The sequence below is a fragment of the Haliotis rubra genome, unplaced genomic scaffold, assembly GCF_003918875.1.
Source record: "Haliotis rubra isolate DU_JTF1 unplaced genomic scaffold, ASM391887v1 Scf90, whole genome shotgun sequence".
NCBI classification, from domain to species: Eukaryota; Metazoa; Mollusca; class Gastropoda; order Lepetellida; family Haliotidae; genus Haliotis; species Haliotis rubra.
The window spans coordinates 1,874,373-1,889,220 of record NW_025767635.1 but is presented as its reverse complement, the minus strand read 5'-3'; the positions used below and the strand labels follow the sequence as shown (position 1 = coordinate 1,889,220).

General features: G+C 44.6%; 1 protein-coding gene across 1 annotated transcript; it reads left to right on the top strand.

Annotated features, from left to right (window-relative positions):
* The first annotated feature begins 13,965 nt into the window (after positions 1 to 13,965).
* LOC124263958 (UDP-3-O-acylglucosamine N-acyltransferase 2-like) lies at positions 13,966 to 14,454 on the top strand. Its single transcript, XM_046698685.1, has one exon. It carries the CDS (start codon positions 13,966 to 13,968, stop codon positions 14,452 to 14,454), a length of 489 nt encoding a protein of 162 aa, XP_046554641.1.
* The last annotated feature ends 394 nt before the right edge of the window (positions 14,455 to 14,848 follow it).

Genomic DNA, 14,848 nt, shown 5'->3' with positions numbered 1-14,848 from the left:
AAACTGGATTCATCTGGTAGGAATGTTGTTTCCCAGACACGGTGTCTACATCATAACATACGGGTACTCTTGAAATAATGCCAGTAATACCAAAATGGCCATGTTGTTTGTACAACACAATCAGAATTACTGACTTTCAACAGCATATAGCCTATTGGACGTAGCACGTCATGGTATATCAGGATGTGCAAATACACCAAAACCTAATTGCCAGGAATACATTTTCACTCTTGAACGTAATGCTTCCTTCTGAGATTCTTTCAAATTACCCCTAAGAACTTCACACGCTTTAGAAAGTCGAGCCTGAAATGAAGAAATACTGTCCAAAACAAAGCATTCTCCAAAAGCTTTAATGTCCTTGAGCAGTAAATGGCCAAAGACATGCTCACAAATACTAAAGCCTAAAAACATCTGAACTCACTTCTTCACAGCAAACAACAAATGGATGCCTTGTTCCCCATCTCACTCAGTCTTAAACCAGTTAGTCCTGGACATAAAACCCGTGAAGAAACTCACTCACTCCTTGAGCTATCATCGTGTACAAAAGTGCACACTATTTGATTTGAAATAGTTTTCCAACAAAACAAAGTAAATATTTTGAAAAGTGCTTTGAATATGACTAACAAGTCACAAACATTGGCTACATGTTGCCCAAACACCACAGATATATTTTAGTGCTGTGAGTGGAATATCATGAAAATCATAATTTTGTTTAATCGCATGCACATGTTAAAGCGCCAACAGTATCAAACAAAGTCCGTTAAGATTGTCAGTGGGGCACTTATTACAATCAAGCATCAAAATGCCAAGATTATCAGTAGCAGAGCGAGAACGAGCCATTGGACTGTCGCAGATGGGAGTCTGAGGAAACCTCTGGGACACTGCCTGGGAGTCTGAGGAAACCTCTGGGACACTGCCTGGGAGTCTGAGGAAACCTCTGGGACACTGCCTGGGACACTGCCTGGGAGTCTGAGGAAACCTCTGGGACACTGCCTGGGAGTCTGAGGAAACCTCTGAGACACTGCCTGGGAGTCTGAAGAAACCTCTGGGACACTGCCTGGGAGTCTGAGGAAACCTCTGGGACACTGCCTGGGAGTCTGAGGAAACCTCTGGGACACTGCCTGGGAGTCTGAGGAAACCTCTGAGACACTGCCTGGGAGTCTGAGGAAACCTCTGAGACACTGCCTGGGAGTCTGAGGAAACCTCTGGGACACTGCCTGGGAGTCTGAGGAAACCTCTGAGACACTGCCTGGGAGTCTGAGGAAACCTCTGAGACACTGCCTGGGAGTCTGAGGAAACCTCTGGGACACTGCCTGGGAGTCTGAGGAAACCTCTGGGACACTGCCTGGGAGTCTGAGTGATATGCATCTGATGTAACTGACTGATGGACATTTTGACAAGTGACAATTATCTAACACACCTGGCAGGTTTTGACAAATATAAGTGGAAGGTGTAAATTAAACCAAGCGGAATGGGATAAATACTAATGATAATAATTTCTGTGTATGCTCATAGCGCTACAACTATACTATAATATGAGTTTAAACTCTGTCAATGGGGATTCCAACACAAGACAGTAGGTTTTAGTCCAGGTATGACTGTCGGAAGAGAAATATTTTTAGCTGGGACTGTTACGAGATTGTTTGGAGTTCTTCGAGTTCAGTTGGGAGTTTGTTCCATAGAAATGCAGTATTATAACTGAAAGATCTTTGGTCCAAACGTTTCAAGTTAGTCTTTGGAAATTGCAAGGGATGCTGGTCTGCTAAATGAAAGACTTTAGGCGGTTTATACACCTTGTGAGAGTTCAACCAGATATGATGGGGCTGATCCATGGTAACATTGGTATGCCAATACCAATAGCTTGAACTGCACACGTGCCTGTAAATTGATGTGTGTTATATGACTTCTTTGTCAGAACTAGAACATTGCCACTTTTTTTTATGTTCCAAATGTTTTGAAGATGAATTTTGAAGATCGATTTGATGATAAAAATTATCACCTGGAAAACACCGTGTCAACCACCTCCTGAACAAAAAGGTATGCTTGAAACAACAGCAAAGAGGAATTTGTCAGCTTTCAGAAGACCATGTCCTATTGGCCAGAATTATGAGTACAAGGTCCTCTCTACTGAACGTAACCAAATGCTCCTGGCCATACAGAACTGGATAAAAACAACAAAATTGTGAGTACTCTGTCTTGAAAATAAAGACAGGTCAAGATATTGATACTTTCTTCAGGACAGGGGAACATGTGATCACGTTACTTTCTTTAGGACAGGGGAACATGTGACTATGTTACTTTCATTAGGACAGGGGAACATGTGACTATGTTACTTTCTTCAGGACAGGGGAACATGTGACCATGTTACTTTCTTCAGGTTAGGGGAACATGTGACTATGTTACTTTCTTCATGACAGGGGAACATGTGACAATGTTACTTTCTTCAGGTAAGGGGAACATGTAACTATGTTACTTTCTTCAGGACAGGGGAACATGTGACCATTTTACTTTTTTTAGCACAGGGGAACATGTGACTATGTTACTTTCTTCAGGATAGGGGAACATGTGACCATGTTACTTTCTTCAGGTTACGGGAACATGTGACTATGTTACTTTCTTCAGCACAGGGGAACATGTGACCATGTTACTTTCTTCAGGTAGGGGAACATGTGACTATGTTACTTTCTTCAGGACAGGGGAACATGTGACTATGTTACTTTCTTTAGGACAGGGGAACATGAGACCATGTTACTTTCTTCAGGATAGGGGAACATGTGACCATGTTACTTTCTTCAGGACAGGGGAACATGTGACCATGTTACTTTCTTCAGCACAGGGGAACATGTGACCATGTTACTTTCTTCAGGTTAGGGGAACATGTGACTATGTTACTTTCTTCAGCACAGGGGAACATGTGACCATGTTACTTTCTTCAGGTAGGGGAACATGTGACCATGTTACTTTCTTCAGGACAAGGGAACATGTGACTATGTTACTTTCTTCAGCACAGGGGAACATGTGACTATGTTACTTTCTTCAGGACAGGGGAACATGTGACCATGTTACTTTCTTCAGGTTAGGGGAACATGTGACCATGTTACTTTCTTCAGCACAGGGGAACATGTGACCATGTTACTTTCTTCAGCACAGGGGAACATGTGACTATGTTACTTTCTTCAGCACAGGGGAACATGTGACCATTTTACTTTCTTTAGCACAGGGGAACATGTGACTATGTTACTTACTTCATGACAGGGGAACATGTGATCACGTTACTTTCTTCAGGTTAGGGGAACATGTGACTATGTTACTTTCTTCATGACAGGGGAACATGTGACCATTTTACCTTCTTTAGCACAGGGGAACATGTGACTATGTTACTTTCTTCATGACAGGGGAACATGTGACCATGTTACTGTCTTCATGACAGGGGAACATGTGACTATGTTACTTTCTTCAGCACAGGGGAACGTGTGACCATGTTACTTTCTTCAGCACAGGGGAACATGTGACTATGTTACTTTCTGCAGCACAGGGGAACATGTGACCATGTTACTTTCTTTAGCACAGGGGAACATGTGACCATGTTACTTTCTTCAGCACAGGGGAACATGTGACCATGTTACTTTCTTCAGGACAGGGGAACATGTGACTATGTTACTTTCTTCAGGACAGGGGAACATGTGACTATGTTACTTTCTTCAGGACAGGGGAACATGTGACTATGTTACTTTCTTCATGATAGGGGAACATGTGACCATGTTACTTTCTTTAGGACAGGGGAACATGTGACTATGTTACTTTCTTCAGGACAGGGGAACATGTGACTATGTTACTTTCTTCAGGATAGGGGAACATGTGACCATGTTACTTTCTTCAGGACAGGGGAACATGTGACTATGTTACTTTCTTCAGGACAGTGGAACATGTGACTATGTTACTTTCTTCAGAGGAGACGCACAAGGGAACATGTGACCATGTTACTTTCTTCAGGACAGGGGAACATGTGACCATGTTACTTTCTTCAGCACAGGGGAACATGTGACCATGTTACTTTCTTCAGGTTAGGGGAACATGTGTCTATGTTACTTTCTTCAGGTTAGGGGAACATGTGACCATGTTACTTTCTTTAGGACAGGGGAACATGTGACCATGTTACTTTCTTCAGGATAGGGGAACATGTGACTATGTTACTTTCTTCATGACGGGATAACATTTGTACATGTTACTTTCTTCATACATCTTCATGTCAGACTAATTATAAAGTGACCAAGTTACTTTCTCTCTTCATGGCATGGCCTTCCTTGATAGCCTGGCCAAAGTCATATTCGTGTCAACATTGTGAGTTCTTAATATTTAGTATCAATCAGCACTTTGTCACCAGTGTGGCACACCTATAAACTATATGCCGTGGAAGTGTGAAGGGCACCATTGATGTCAGCCTCTGTTTGTGGTCTCCCCAGCTGCATGACGACATTAACACGTCGCTGTATTCACACACGAGGTGTTCTGTACACTACGTCAGATACATTAACGATGTACATATATGGGGACGGATCAACAGCATTGCGCTTAAATCTAGCCAGAAGCAAAACGTATTCAATTTCTATAACTGAACTCTTTTCAAAAGGACACACCCAATCTACAGGACACACTACCATCTACAGTGACACACTACCATCTATAGTGACACACTACCATCTACAATGACACACTACCATCTACAGGACACACTACCATCTACAGGACACACTTCCATCTACAGTGACACACTACCATCTACAGTGACACACTACCATCTACAGTGACACACTACCATCTACAGTGACACACTACCATCTACAGTGACACACTACCATCTACAGGACACACTACCATCTACAGGACACACTACCATCTACAGTGACACACTACCATCTACAGTGACACACTACCATCTACAGGTGACACAGGACACACTACCATCTACAGACACTACCATCTACAGTGACACACTACCATCTACAGGACACACTACCATCTACAGTGACACACTACCATCCATACAGTGACACACTACCATCTACAGTGACCATCTACAGTGACACTACACTACCATCTACAGGACACACTACCATCTACAGGACACACTACCATCTACAGTGACACACTACCATCTACAGGACACACTACCATCTACAGGACACACTACCATCTACAGGGACACACTACCATCTACAGTGACACACTACCATCTACAGTGACACACTACCATCTACAGTGACACACTACCATCTACAGTGACACACTACCATCTACAGTGACACACTACCATCTACAGTGGACACACTACCATCTACAGGACACACTACTCCACACTACAGGACACACTGTACCATCTACAGTGACACACTCTACAGGACACACTACCATCTACAGGACACACTACCATCCATCTACAGGACACACCATCTACAGGACACTACCATCTACAGGACACACTACCATCTACTCTACACACTACCATCTACAGTGACACCATCTACTACCATCTACAGTGACACACTGCCATCTACAGGACACACTACCATCTACAGTGACACACTACCATCTACAGGACACACTACCATCTACAGTGACACACTACCATCTACAGGACACACTACCATCTACAGGACACACTACCATCTACAGTGACACACTACCATCTACAGGACACACTACCATCTACAGGACACACTACCATCTACAGTGACACACTACCATCTACAGTGACACACTACCATCTACAGTGACACTACCATCTACAGGACACACTGCCATCTACAGTGACACACTACCATCTACATCTACAGGACACTGCTACCATCTACAGGACACACTACCATCTACAGGACACACTGCCATCTACAGGACACACTACCATCTACAGGACACACTACCATCTACAGTGTCACACTACCATCTACAGGACACACTGCCATCTACAGTGACACACTACCATCTACAGTGACACACTACCATCTACAGGACACACTACCATCTACAGGACACACTGGCACACTACCATCTACAGGACACACTGACACACTATCTACAGTTTCTACAGGACACGCTACCATGTTACCATCTACAGACACTACCACCAGGGACACACTGCCATCTGTACACACTACCATCTACAGGACACGCTGCCATCTACACACTGAATGACAGTGACATACCATCTACAGTGTCACACTACCATCTACAGGACACACTACCATCTACAGGACGCATTACATGTTAGTTGGGAACAATAAATGTAAACTTTCTACACTAAATATTAATTAAATTAAACATACAAACTTTATGAATGACAACTTCTGGTTTATTGCGTTAAGCTGATGTTTCTCACTTTTAGCTTGATAACGATGTAAGAATCTACACCGAAACGTGACTTAACGCAATAAACCAGAAGTTGTCATCCATACAGTTGTATGTTTCATTTGTTGACTCACCAACTTCTAGAATGCCGATCAAACAATACTAGATATTATCAGGGATATTTTGAAGTATATGTTAACTGCAAGCATAGGACTTTGTAACGTATGTAATGTTCTGAACGTAAGTAACAAACGTATTATTAAACCTTGAGAGTAGCTGGACACTCCCAATGACAGCCACTTCCCTGTCAATATTGTTCACAAATCAGGTTTATTTCTGGAGATATGTATACCCTTTCTGAAATAACTCACATAAGCCATCACACCTTATACATCAGTGAGGCGTTCAGCTGTCGTATGCTGTCGTGTGGCTTACGGTCGAATCAATTTCATCTCAGGCGACAAAGCACCAAGCACAGTTATTTTACTTCTTTCAGACAATGTTGGAATACAAGCACTACAACAGAGGAACTTAGTTCCGCAGAAGACAGCAACACAGCGGTAGAAACACAGTTTGATTTAGTACTGCTGCTTCTGTTGAGCTTATTCTATTAAGTTGCTTTTAAGCTGTGAGTTTCACAGACTGGATATCGTTAAGGGTTGAATGATTAACTTTATCCTGTCAGGACGGTTTATTATTCAATTTAAAAGGTTGTTGTTTGTTTACCTACGTGTTGTGTAAATCCCCTGTGCACGTGTTCAGGTTATCCTGGTCATTAAAACATCAATTTTACCGCAAGCACAACGTGGTGACCAACTCATTAAATTCTAAATTGTAAAGTGGCACCGCGTCGAATTTTATCGCGTTTTTTAAATAACGAACAATGAGGGTCAGAACCTGGGCTTAGGGTTGGCTGGTAGCGTCCACAGCGTGTCCACCTGTAGTATCCCCCCTCCTCCCCTGCCCCGCTACTTGAGGATGCTTTCATCCCAGGGACACGCTTTGTGAACGCAGAAAGCTGGTCTGTGAGAGAACACGTGGGACACGCCACTGATTAGTCCTTTATGAAATTAAACATCCCTAAATTATTGTTACATCCCCGCGTTATTAAGCCGCTGCACGTGCAGATGTAGGTAAGAGCGTCAGGCACTGGGTCGCAGGTGGCCCCTCCTCACCTGCGTCCCCACATCTCCCAAATGGACGCGAAGTGACCAGCGTTGTGCCCCTTTCCACACGACCTAATACGCCATACGGGCCTTGGGTTTAGCTTGCTGCAATCCTGTCGGGGTATTAGAGAGTACATTGAAGGGAACTATCTGTTTCATGTTGTGCACGTGTAACCAGAGTTCTTTTTTTTCTTTTCTCGTTTTCCTTTTTTAAAATGAAACACACAAAGGTTTTCCCTGTCCCCCACCTGAGAAGAGGGGCCCGGTTTTACAGTGGACGCTCACTACCTGGCGCTGTGCCCGGGGAGCGGTACCTTAGCACTCCAGGGCGTCAGAATAAGCAGTTTGCCTTTAGTTGTACAGATGTTGATATAATGATATCGGGGAGCAAATGAATCGGTCCCATTACTGGGCCTTTGTTCCCACTTTCTCAGGTTAACTATAAAATATTAATTTGCAGCAGACTCTCTGCGGTATGAACCTTTGTTGTTTAATAAGAACATATTACCTCGACAGCTTGGCCATATGTCTGGATGGTTGAGTCCCCCTCCAGTGAGCTTCTGGATAGCGAGCTGTTGTATTATTTATACAATCATACACATTATGGACCGGGATTTCCCCGATGAACAACCAGGTTGGTAAGTCATGCCAGTTTACTGCTGCAAACACGAAATGTCGCATCTGTTGACGGTTTGTCTCGTTAACACAGCTCCACTTCCACATGCGCATGTTGGTAAGGAGCCATAGCTGACATAGCGTAACGCGAACCTTTCTCTTGTATGTTCATGTTGGTAAGGAGCCATAGGTGACATAGCGTAACGCGAACCTTTCTCTTGTATGTTCATGTTGGTAAGGAGCCATAGCTGACATAGCGTAACGCGAACCTTTCTCTTGTATGTTCATGTTGGTAAGGAGCCATAGGTGACATAGCGTAAAGCGAACCTTTCCTTGTATGTTCATGTTGGTAAGGAGCCATAGCTGACATAGCGTAACGCGAACCTTTCTCTTGTATGTTCATGTTGGTAAGGAGCCATAGGTGACATAGCGTAACGCGAACCTTTCTCTTGTATGTTCATGTTGGTAAGGAGCCATAGCTGACATAGCGTAACGCGAACCTTTCTCTTGTATGTTCATGTTGGTAAGGAGCCATAGCTGACATAGCGTAACGCGAACCTTTCTCTTTGTATGTTCATGTTGGTAAGGAGCCATAGCTGACATAGCGCGTAACGCGAACCTTTCTCTTGTATGTTCATGTTGGTAAGGAGCCATAGCTGACATAGCGTACCTTTCGCATGTTGAACCTTTCTCTTGTATGTTCATGTTGGTAAGGAGCCATAGCTGACATAGCGTAACGCGAACCTTTCTCTTGTATGTTCATGTTGGTAAGGAGCCATAGCTGACATAGCGTAACGCGAACCTTTCTCTTGTATGTTCATGTTGGTAAGGAGCCATAGCTGACATAAGCGTAACGCTTAACCTTTCTTTTGCTATGTTCATGTTGGTAAGGAGCCATAGCTGACATAGCTTAACGCGAACCTTTCCCTTTGTATGTTCATGTTGGTAAGGAGCCATAGCTGACATGGCGCGTAAAGCAAACCTTTCTCTTGTATGTTCATGTTGGTAAGGAGCCATAGCTGACATAGCGTAGCTTGAACCTTTCTCTTGTATGTTCATGTTGGTAAGGAGCCATAGGTGACATAGTGTAACGAACCTTTCCCTTTGTATGTTGATGTTGGTAAGGAGCCATAGCTGACATAGCTTAACGAGCCTTTCCTTTGTATGCTGACAGCTGACATCGCCAGCGAAAGTTTAACCTTCTCCCTTAATATGTTCATGTTGGTAAGGAGCCATAGCTGACATAGCGTAACGCGAACCTTTCTCTTGTATGTTCATGTTGGTAAGGAGCCATAGCTGACATAGCGTAACGCGAACCTTTCTCTTGTATGTTCATGTTGGTAAGGAGCCATAGCTGACATAGCGGTAAGCGAACCTTTCCCTTGTATGTTCATGTTGGTAAGGAGCCATAGCTGACATAAGCGTAACGCGAACCTTTCTCTTGTATGTTCATGTTGGTAGGAGCCATAGCTGACATAGCTTAAAACGCGTCGCGAACCTTTCCCTTTGTATGTTCATGTTGGTAAGGAGCCATAGCTGACATCGCGTAAAGCTTAACCTTTCTCTTGTATGTTCATGTTGGTAAGGAGCCATAGCTGACATCGCTGTAGCGCTAAACCTTTCCCTTTGTATGTTCATGTTGGTAAGGAGCCATAGCTGACATAGCTGCGAACGCAGCGAACCTTTCTCTTGTATGTTCATGTTGGTAAGGAGCCATAGCTGACATAGCGTAAGAACGCGAACCTTTCCCTTGTATGTTCATGTTGGTAAGGAGCCATAGCTGACATAGCGTAACGCCGAACCTTTCTTTGTATGTTCATGTTGGTAAGGAGCCATAGCTGACATAAGCGTGAAAAGCTCTAACCTTTCCCTTTGTATGTTCATGTTGGTAAGGAGCCATACGACATAGCAAGTGCACGAACCTTTCTCTTGTATGTTCATGTTGGTAAGGAGCCATAGCTGACATCGCGTAAAGCTTAACCTTCCCTGTATGTTCATGTTGGTAAGGAGCCATAGCTGACATAGCCGCAACGCTTAACCTTTCTCTTGTATGTTCATGTTGGTAAGGAGCCATAGCTGACATAGTAACGCTGCTTAACGTGCTTTCTCTTATGTAACGCTGTTCATGTTGGTATTGCAAGGAGCCATAGCTGACATAGCGTAACCGCTTAACCTTTCTGTTGTATGTTCATGTTGGTAAGGAGCCATAGCTGACATAGCGTAATCGAACCTTTCTTGTATGTTCATGTTGGTAAGGAGCCATAGCTGACATAGCGTAAAGCGAACCTTTCTCTTGTATGTTCATGTTGGTAAGGAGCCATAGCTGACATAGCCGTATAGACATCAGGCGTCTGGTATGAGCGAACCTTTCTCTTTGTATGTTCATGTTGGTAAGGAGCCATAGCTGACATAAACGCTTAACCTTTCTCTTGTATGTTCATCTTGGTAAGGAGCCATAGCTGACATAGCGTAACGCGAACCTTTCTCTTGTGGTGTTCATGTTGGTAAGGAGCCATAGCTGACATAGCGTATCGATTTAACCTTTCTCTTTGTATGTTCATGTTGGTAAGGAGCCATAGGTGACATAGCGTAACGCTAACCTTTCCCTCTGTATGTTCATGTTGGTAAGGAGCCATAGCTGACATATAGCCGCACGCTGAACCTTTCTTGTATGTTCATGTTGGTAAGAGCCATAGGTGACATAGTGTAACGGCTAACCTTTCCTTGTATGTTCATGTTGGTAAGGAGCCATAGCTGACATAGCGTAACGAACCTTTCTCTTGTATGTTCATGTTGGTAAGGAGCCATAGGTGACATAGCGTAACAGCCTTTTCCTGTTCTGTTGGTATGTTCATGTTGGTAAAGGAGCCATAGGTGACATAGGCCGCCGGTAACGAACCTTTCCTTATGTATGTTCATGTTGGTAAGGAGCCATAGCTGACATAGCTTGTACGAAACCTTCTCTTGTATGTTCATGTTGGTCCGGAGCCATAGCTGACATCGCGTAACGCGAACCTTTCTTGTATGTTCATGTTGGTAAGGAGCCATAGCTGACATAGCGTAACGCGAACCTTTCCTTGTATGTTCATGTTGGTAAGGAGCCATAGCTGACATAGCGTAACGCGAACCTTTCTCTTGTATGTTCATGTTGGTACGGAGCCATAGCTGACATCGCGTAACGCGAACCTTTCTCTTGTATGTTCATGTTGGTAAGGAGCCATAGCTAAAATGGCGTAACGCGAACCTATCTCTTGCATGTCCATGTTGGGTGGCCTTGGCTCCTTAAAATCAATATCTACCTTAGGGGGCACATGTCGGTTACTAATATGCTGGTTCTTATATTTCTGGTTTACTCGGATCTTAAATAGTGTTTTTAGTGACGTTGTTTCAAGAGACATGTCCATGGAAGGCCAGTCTGGGTGATCATCACATAGCCGACAAGTTCCCGACAGATGAAATGACACAGGAAATGTGTAGTTAGAAGCAAAACTGTCATGACGCAAGTGACGGGGGCTAGATTGCATTGCTTTGACTGTCATGACGCAAACGACGGGGGCTAGATTGCATTGCTTTGACTGTCATGACGCAAGTGACGGGTCGAGATTGCATTGCTTTGACTATCATGACGCAACTGACGGGGGCGAGATTGCATTGCTTTTACTATCATGACGCAAATGACGGGGGCTAGATTGCTTTGCTTTGGCTGTCATGACGCAAGTGACGGGGACGAGATTGCTTTGCTTTGGCTGTCATGACGCAAGTGACGGGGACGAGATTGCTTTGCTTTGGCTGTCATGACGCAAGAGACGGAGACGAGATTGCATTGCTTTGGCTGTCATGATGCAAGTGACGGGGGCGAGATTGCATTGCTTTGGCTGTCATGACGCAAGAGACGGGGACGAGATTGCATTGCTTTGGCTGTCATGACGCAAGAGACGGGGACGAGATTGCATTGCTTTGGCTGTCATGACGCAAGTGACGGGGCTAGATTGCATTGCTTTGACTGTCATGACGCAAGTGACGGGGGCGAGATTGCATTGCTTTGGCTGTCATGACGCAAGAGACGGGGACGAGATTGCATTGCTTTGGCTGTCATGACGCAAGAGACGGGGACGAGATTGCATTGCTTTGGCTGTCATGACGCAAGTGACGGGGCTAGATTGCATTGCTTTGACTGTCATGACGCAAGTGACGGGGGCGAGATTGCATTGCCTCACGTTACTACAGTTAGATTGCACGTAAACGTAAATCAAGAGGGTTGATAGATAGTTGTGTTTTCTTCGTCTCCATGGCCGACAAAATGTTATCAAGAAGACCCGCGTTTAATCCATCACAAGTGTAACCCTCAAAGTTCCATTCGACTAAAACACTAAAATGCTCCACGCCCCCTTGCGCCCAGTTGAGTGGAACTCTATTCTAACTAACACCTAATACTCGCGACCACGTCTACTCGAATGCTTGCACACAAGTGGAGTTACAAACCTTTACCCTGATTTGACATTTTAAACCATTGACCTTTCAATCAACGATTAAACAAATTGAGGGTTATTTTCTCAAATGAAGTCAACCCTGTTGCCATGGAATTTGTCAATTACGTAATCAAACAGTCGCTTAGCCGCCTGAGTGTCGCCACAGTAATGTTTGTGTACGTCGGTGCTGGTACATGCAACACCACATGCGAAGGAGAAGGGCATTCTTGGCCATTTCTTGTTCTGCTGCTCTCAAACTGGACCCTTGCGAAACAATAAGTTTGTAAGCTTTGGCTTTGAACACCCAGAGGAAAAACACCCAAATTATTCTGCTATAGTGGGTCCTATTTACACAGGTGTAGGCGCACAACAAATATATCTATCAGAGTAAACACAGCGCTCGTTAACGACAAACATTTGTCTCTAACTTTGACTTGATAATAGAGCACTAATAACCACTCGCCGCAGTTGGACCACGTGCGCTGCCAATTATGCTTACTCCTGCAGCGATGTGCGTGCGCATACATCATGCGTGCCTGACTTCCGTTCGACCAGGTGGCTTCAAGGCGTTAATATATTGAGGTCTTGCTAGGGCAAGAGGGCATCGTGCTCTGAATGAAACTCACAGCTATAAATCACCTCCTTCAATGTATTTCCGTAAGGAAACCCTGGCCATAACGCGCATCGCCTCGCCGCAGCGTGATGATCCGCCTTTGGTTGGAGTTCGTTTTAGAAATCGCACGTGCATTATAAGTGGAACCCATTTGTACATTAAATCCTGCATGAAGGCGCAGTTTCGTCAAGTTAACATTATATTCAGATCAAAAGATTTGATTCAGCTTCTAGAGAAAGTTTTAAACGACGTCTGAGATCGATATTGAGATTTTGCATTTTTTAATGCATGGGGGATATCTTTTGTGCTCTCTGTCCCTCCAGTAGTGATATTCGCTGTGTATGGTGACTGTAACCAAGCAATGAGAAGGTCGATCATCCCTGGTCACCAGCATCCGAAGAGGCGACGACCATTCGATCGTTCTCCATTCATAGCAACTGAATGGAGGTCCCGTGGATGATAGGGTGCCAATGTATATCAAAGGCCCGTGCCTGATGCTTGTCAAGGAATGGTATCTGGTGTCATAGCCTGGTGTCTCTTGATGGTGTCAGATGCTTGTCAAGGCCTGGTGCCTGATCCTTGTCAATGCCTGGTGCCTGATCCTTGTCAATGCCTGGTGCCTGCTCCTTGTCAAGGCCTGGTGCCAGATCCATGTCAATGCCTGGTGCCTGCTCCTTGGCAAGGCCTGGTGCCTGATCCTTGACAGGGAACGGTGTCAGATGCTTGTCAAGACCTGGTGCCAGATCCTTGTGAAGGAATGGTGTCTGATCCTTGTCAATGCCTGGTGTCTAATGCTTGTGACAGTGACACCACCATCAACAGTGACTACCGCATCTACAGTGACGCCACCATCTGCAGTGACACCATCATCTACAATGGCACCATCATCTACAGTGACACGATCATCTACAGTGACACCACCATCTACAGGGACACCATCATCTACAGGGACACCACCATCTACAGGGACACCATCATCTACAATGGCACCATCATCTACAGTGACACGATCATCTACAGTGACACGATCATCTACAGTGACACCACCATCTACAGGGACACCACCATCTACAGGGACACCACTATCTACTTTGACACCATCATCTACAGTGACACCACCATCTACAGTGACACCACCATCTACAGTGACACCATCATCTACAGTGACACCACCATCTACAGTGACACCACCATCTACAGTGACACCCCCATCTACAGTGACACCCCCATCCTCCTCCACATGTAGTAGTGAACCCTCAGTGCACTGCCCGTGAAATGTCACATGATGTCATCTGGATGTCAGCTGATAACTGGACCCAGTCCCCTCACTCTATTGTCACGTGACACTGATAAGTCAGGTGGTGTGTGTTCCCTCCACACGGGCGGAAGAACACCCTCTGGGTCTTACCGTGTTAATAGCTTAATGAGCGCCAACAGTATCCCGCATGACACAAGCCCTCTCGTCGTATCCATTTGCCCACTGCATAAGTCACACTGGATTCAATGGACATTATTGATCTATATCAACAGTTCATATGTTGTTGCCATGACTACTACACTACCACTGTGAAGAACCAGCGTCGTCGAGACGTTAGAAACATCGGACTTACGTTGTGTGAGAATATATGCTGCGTGTTACT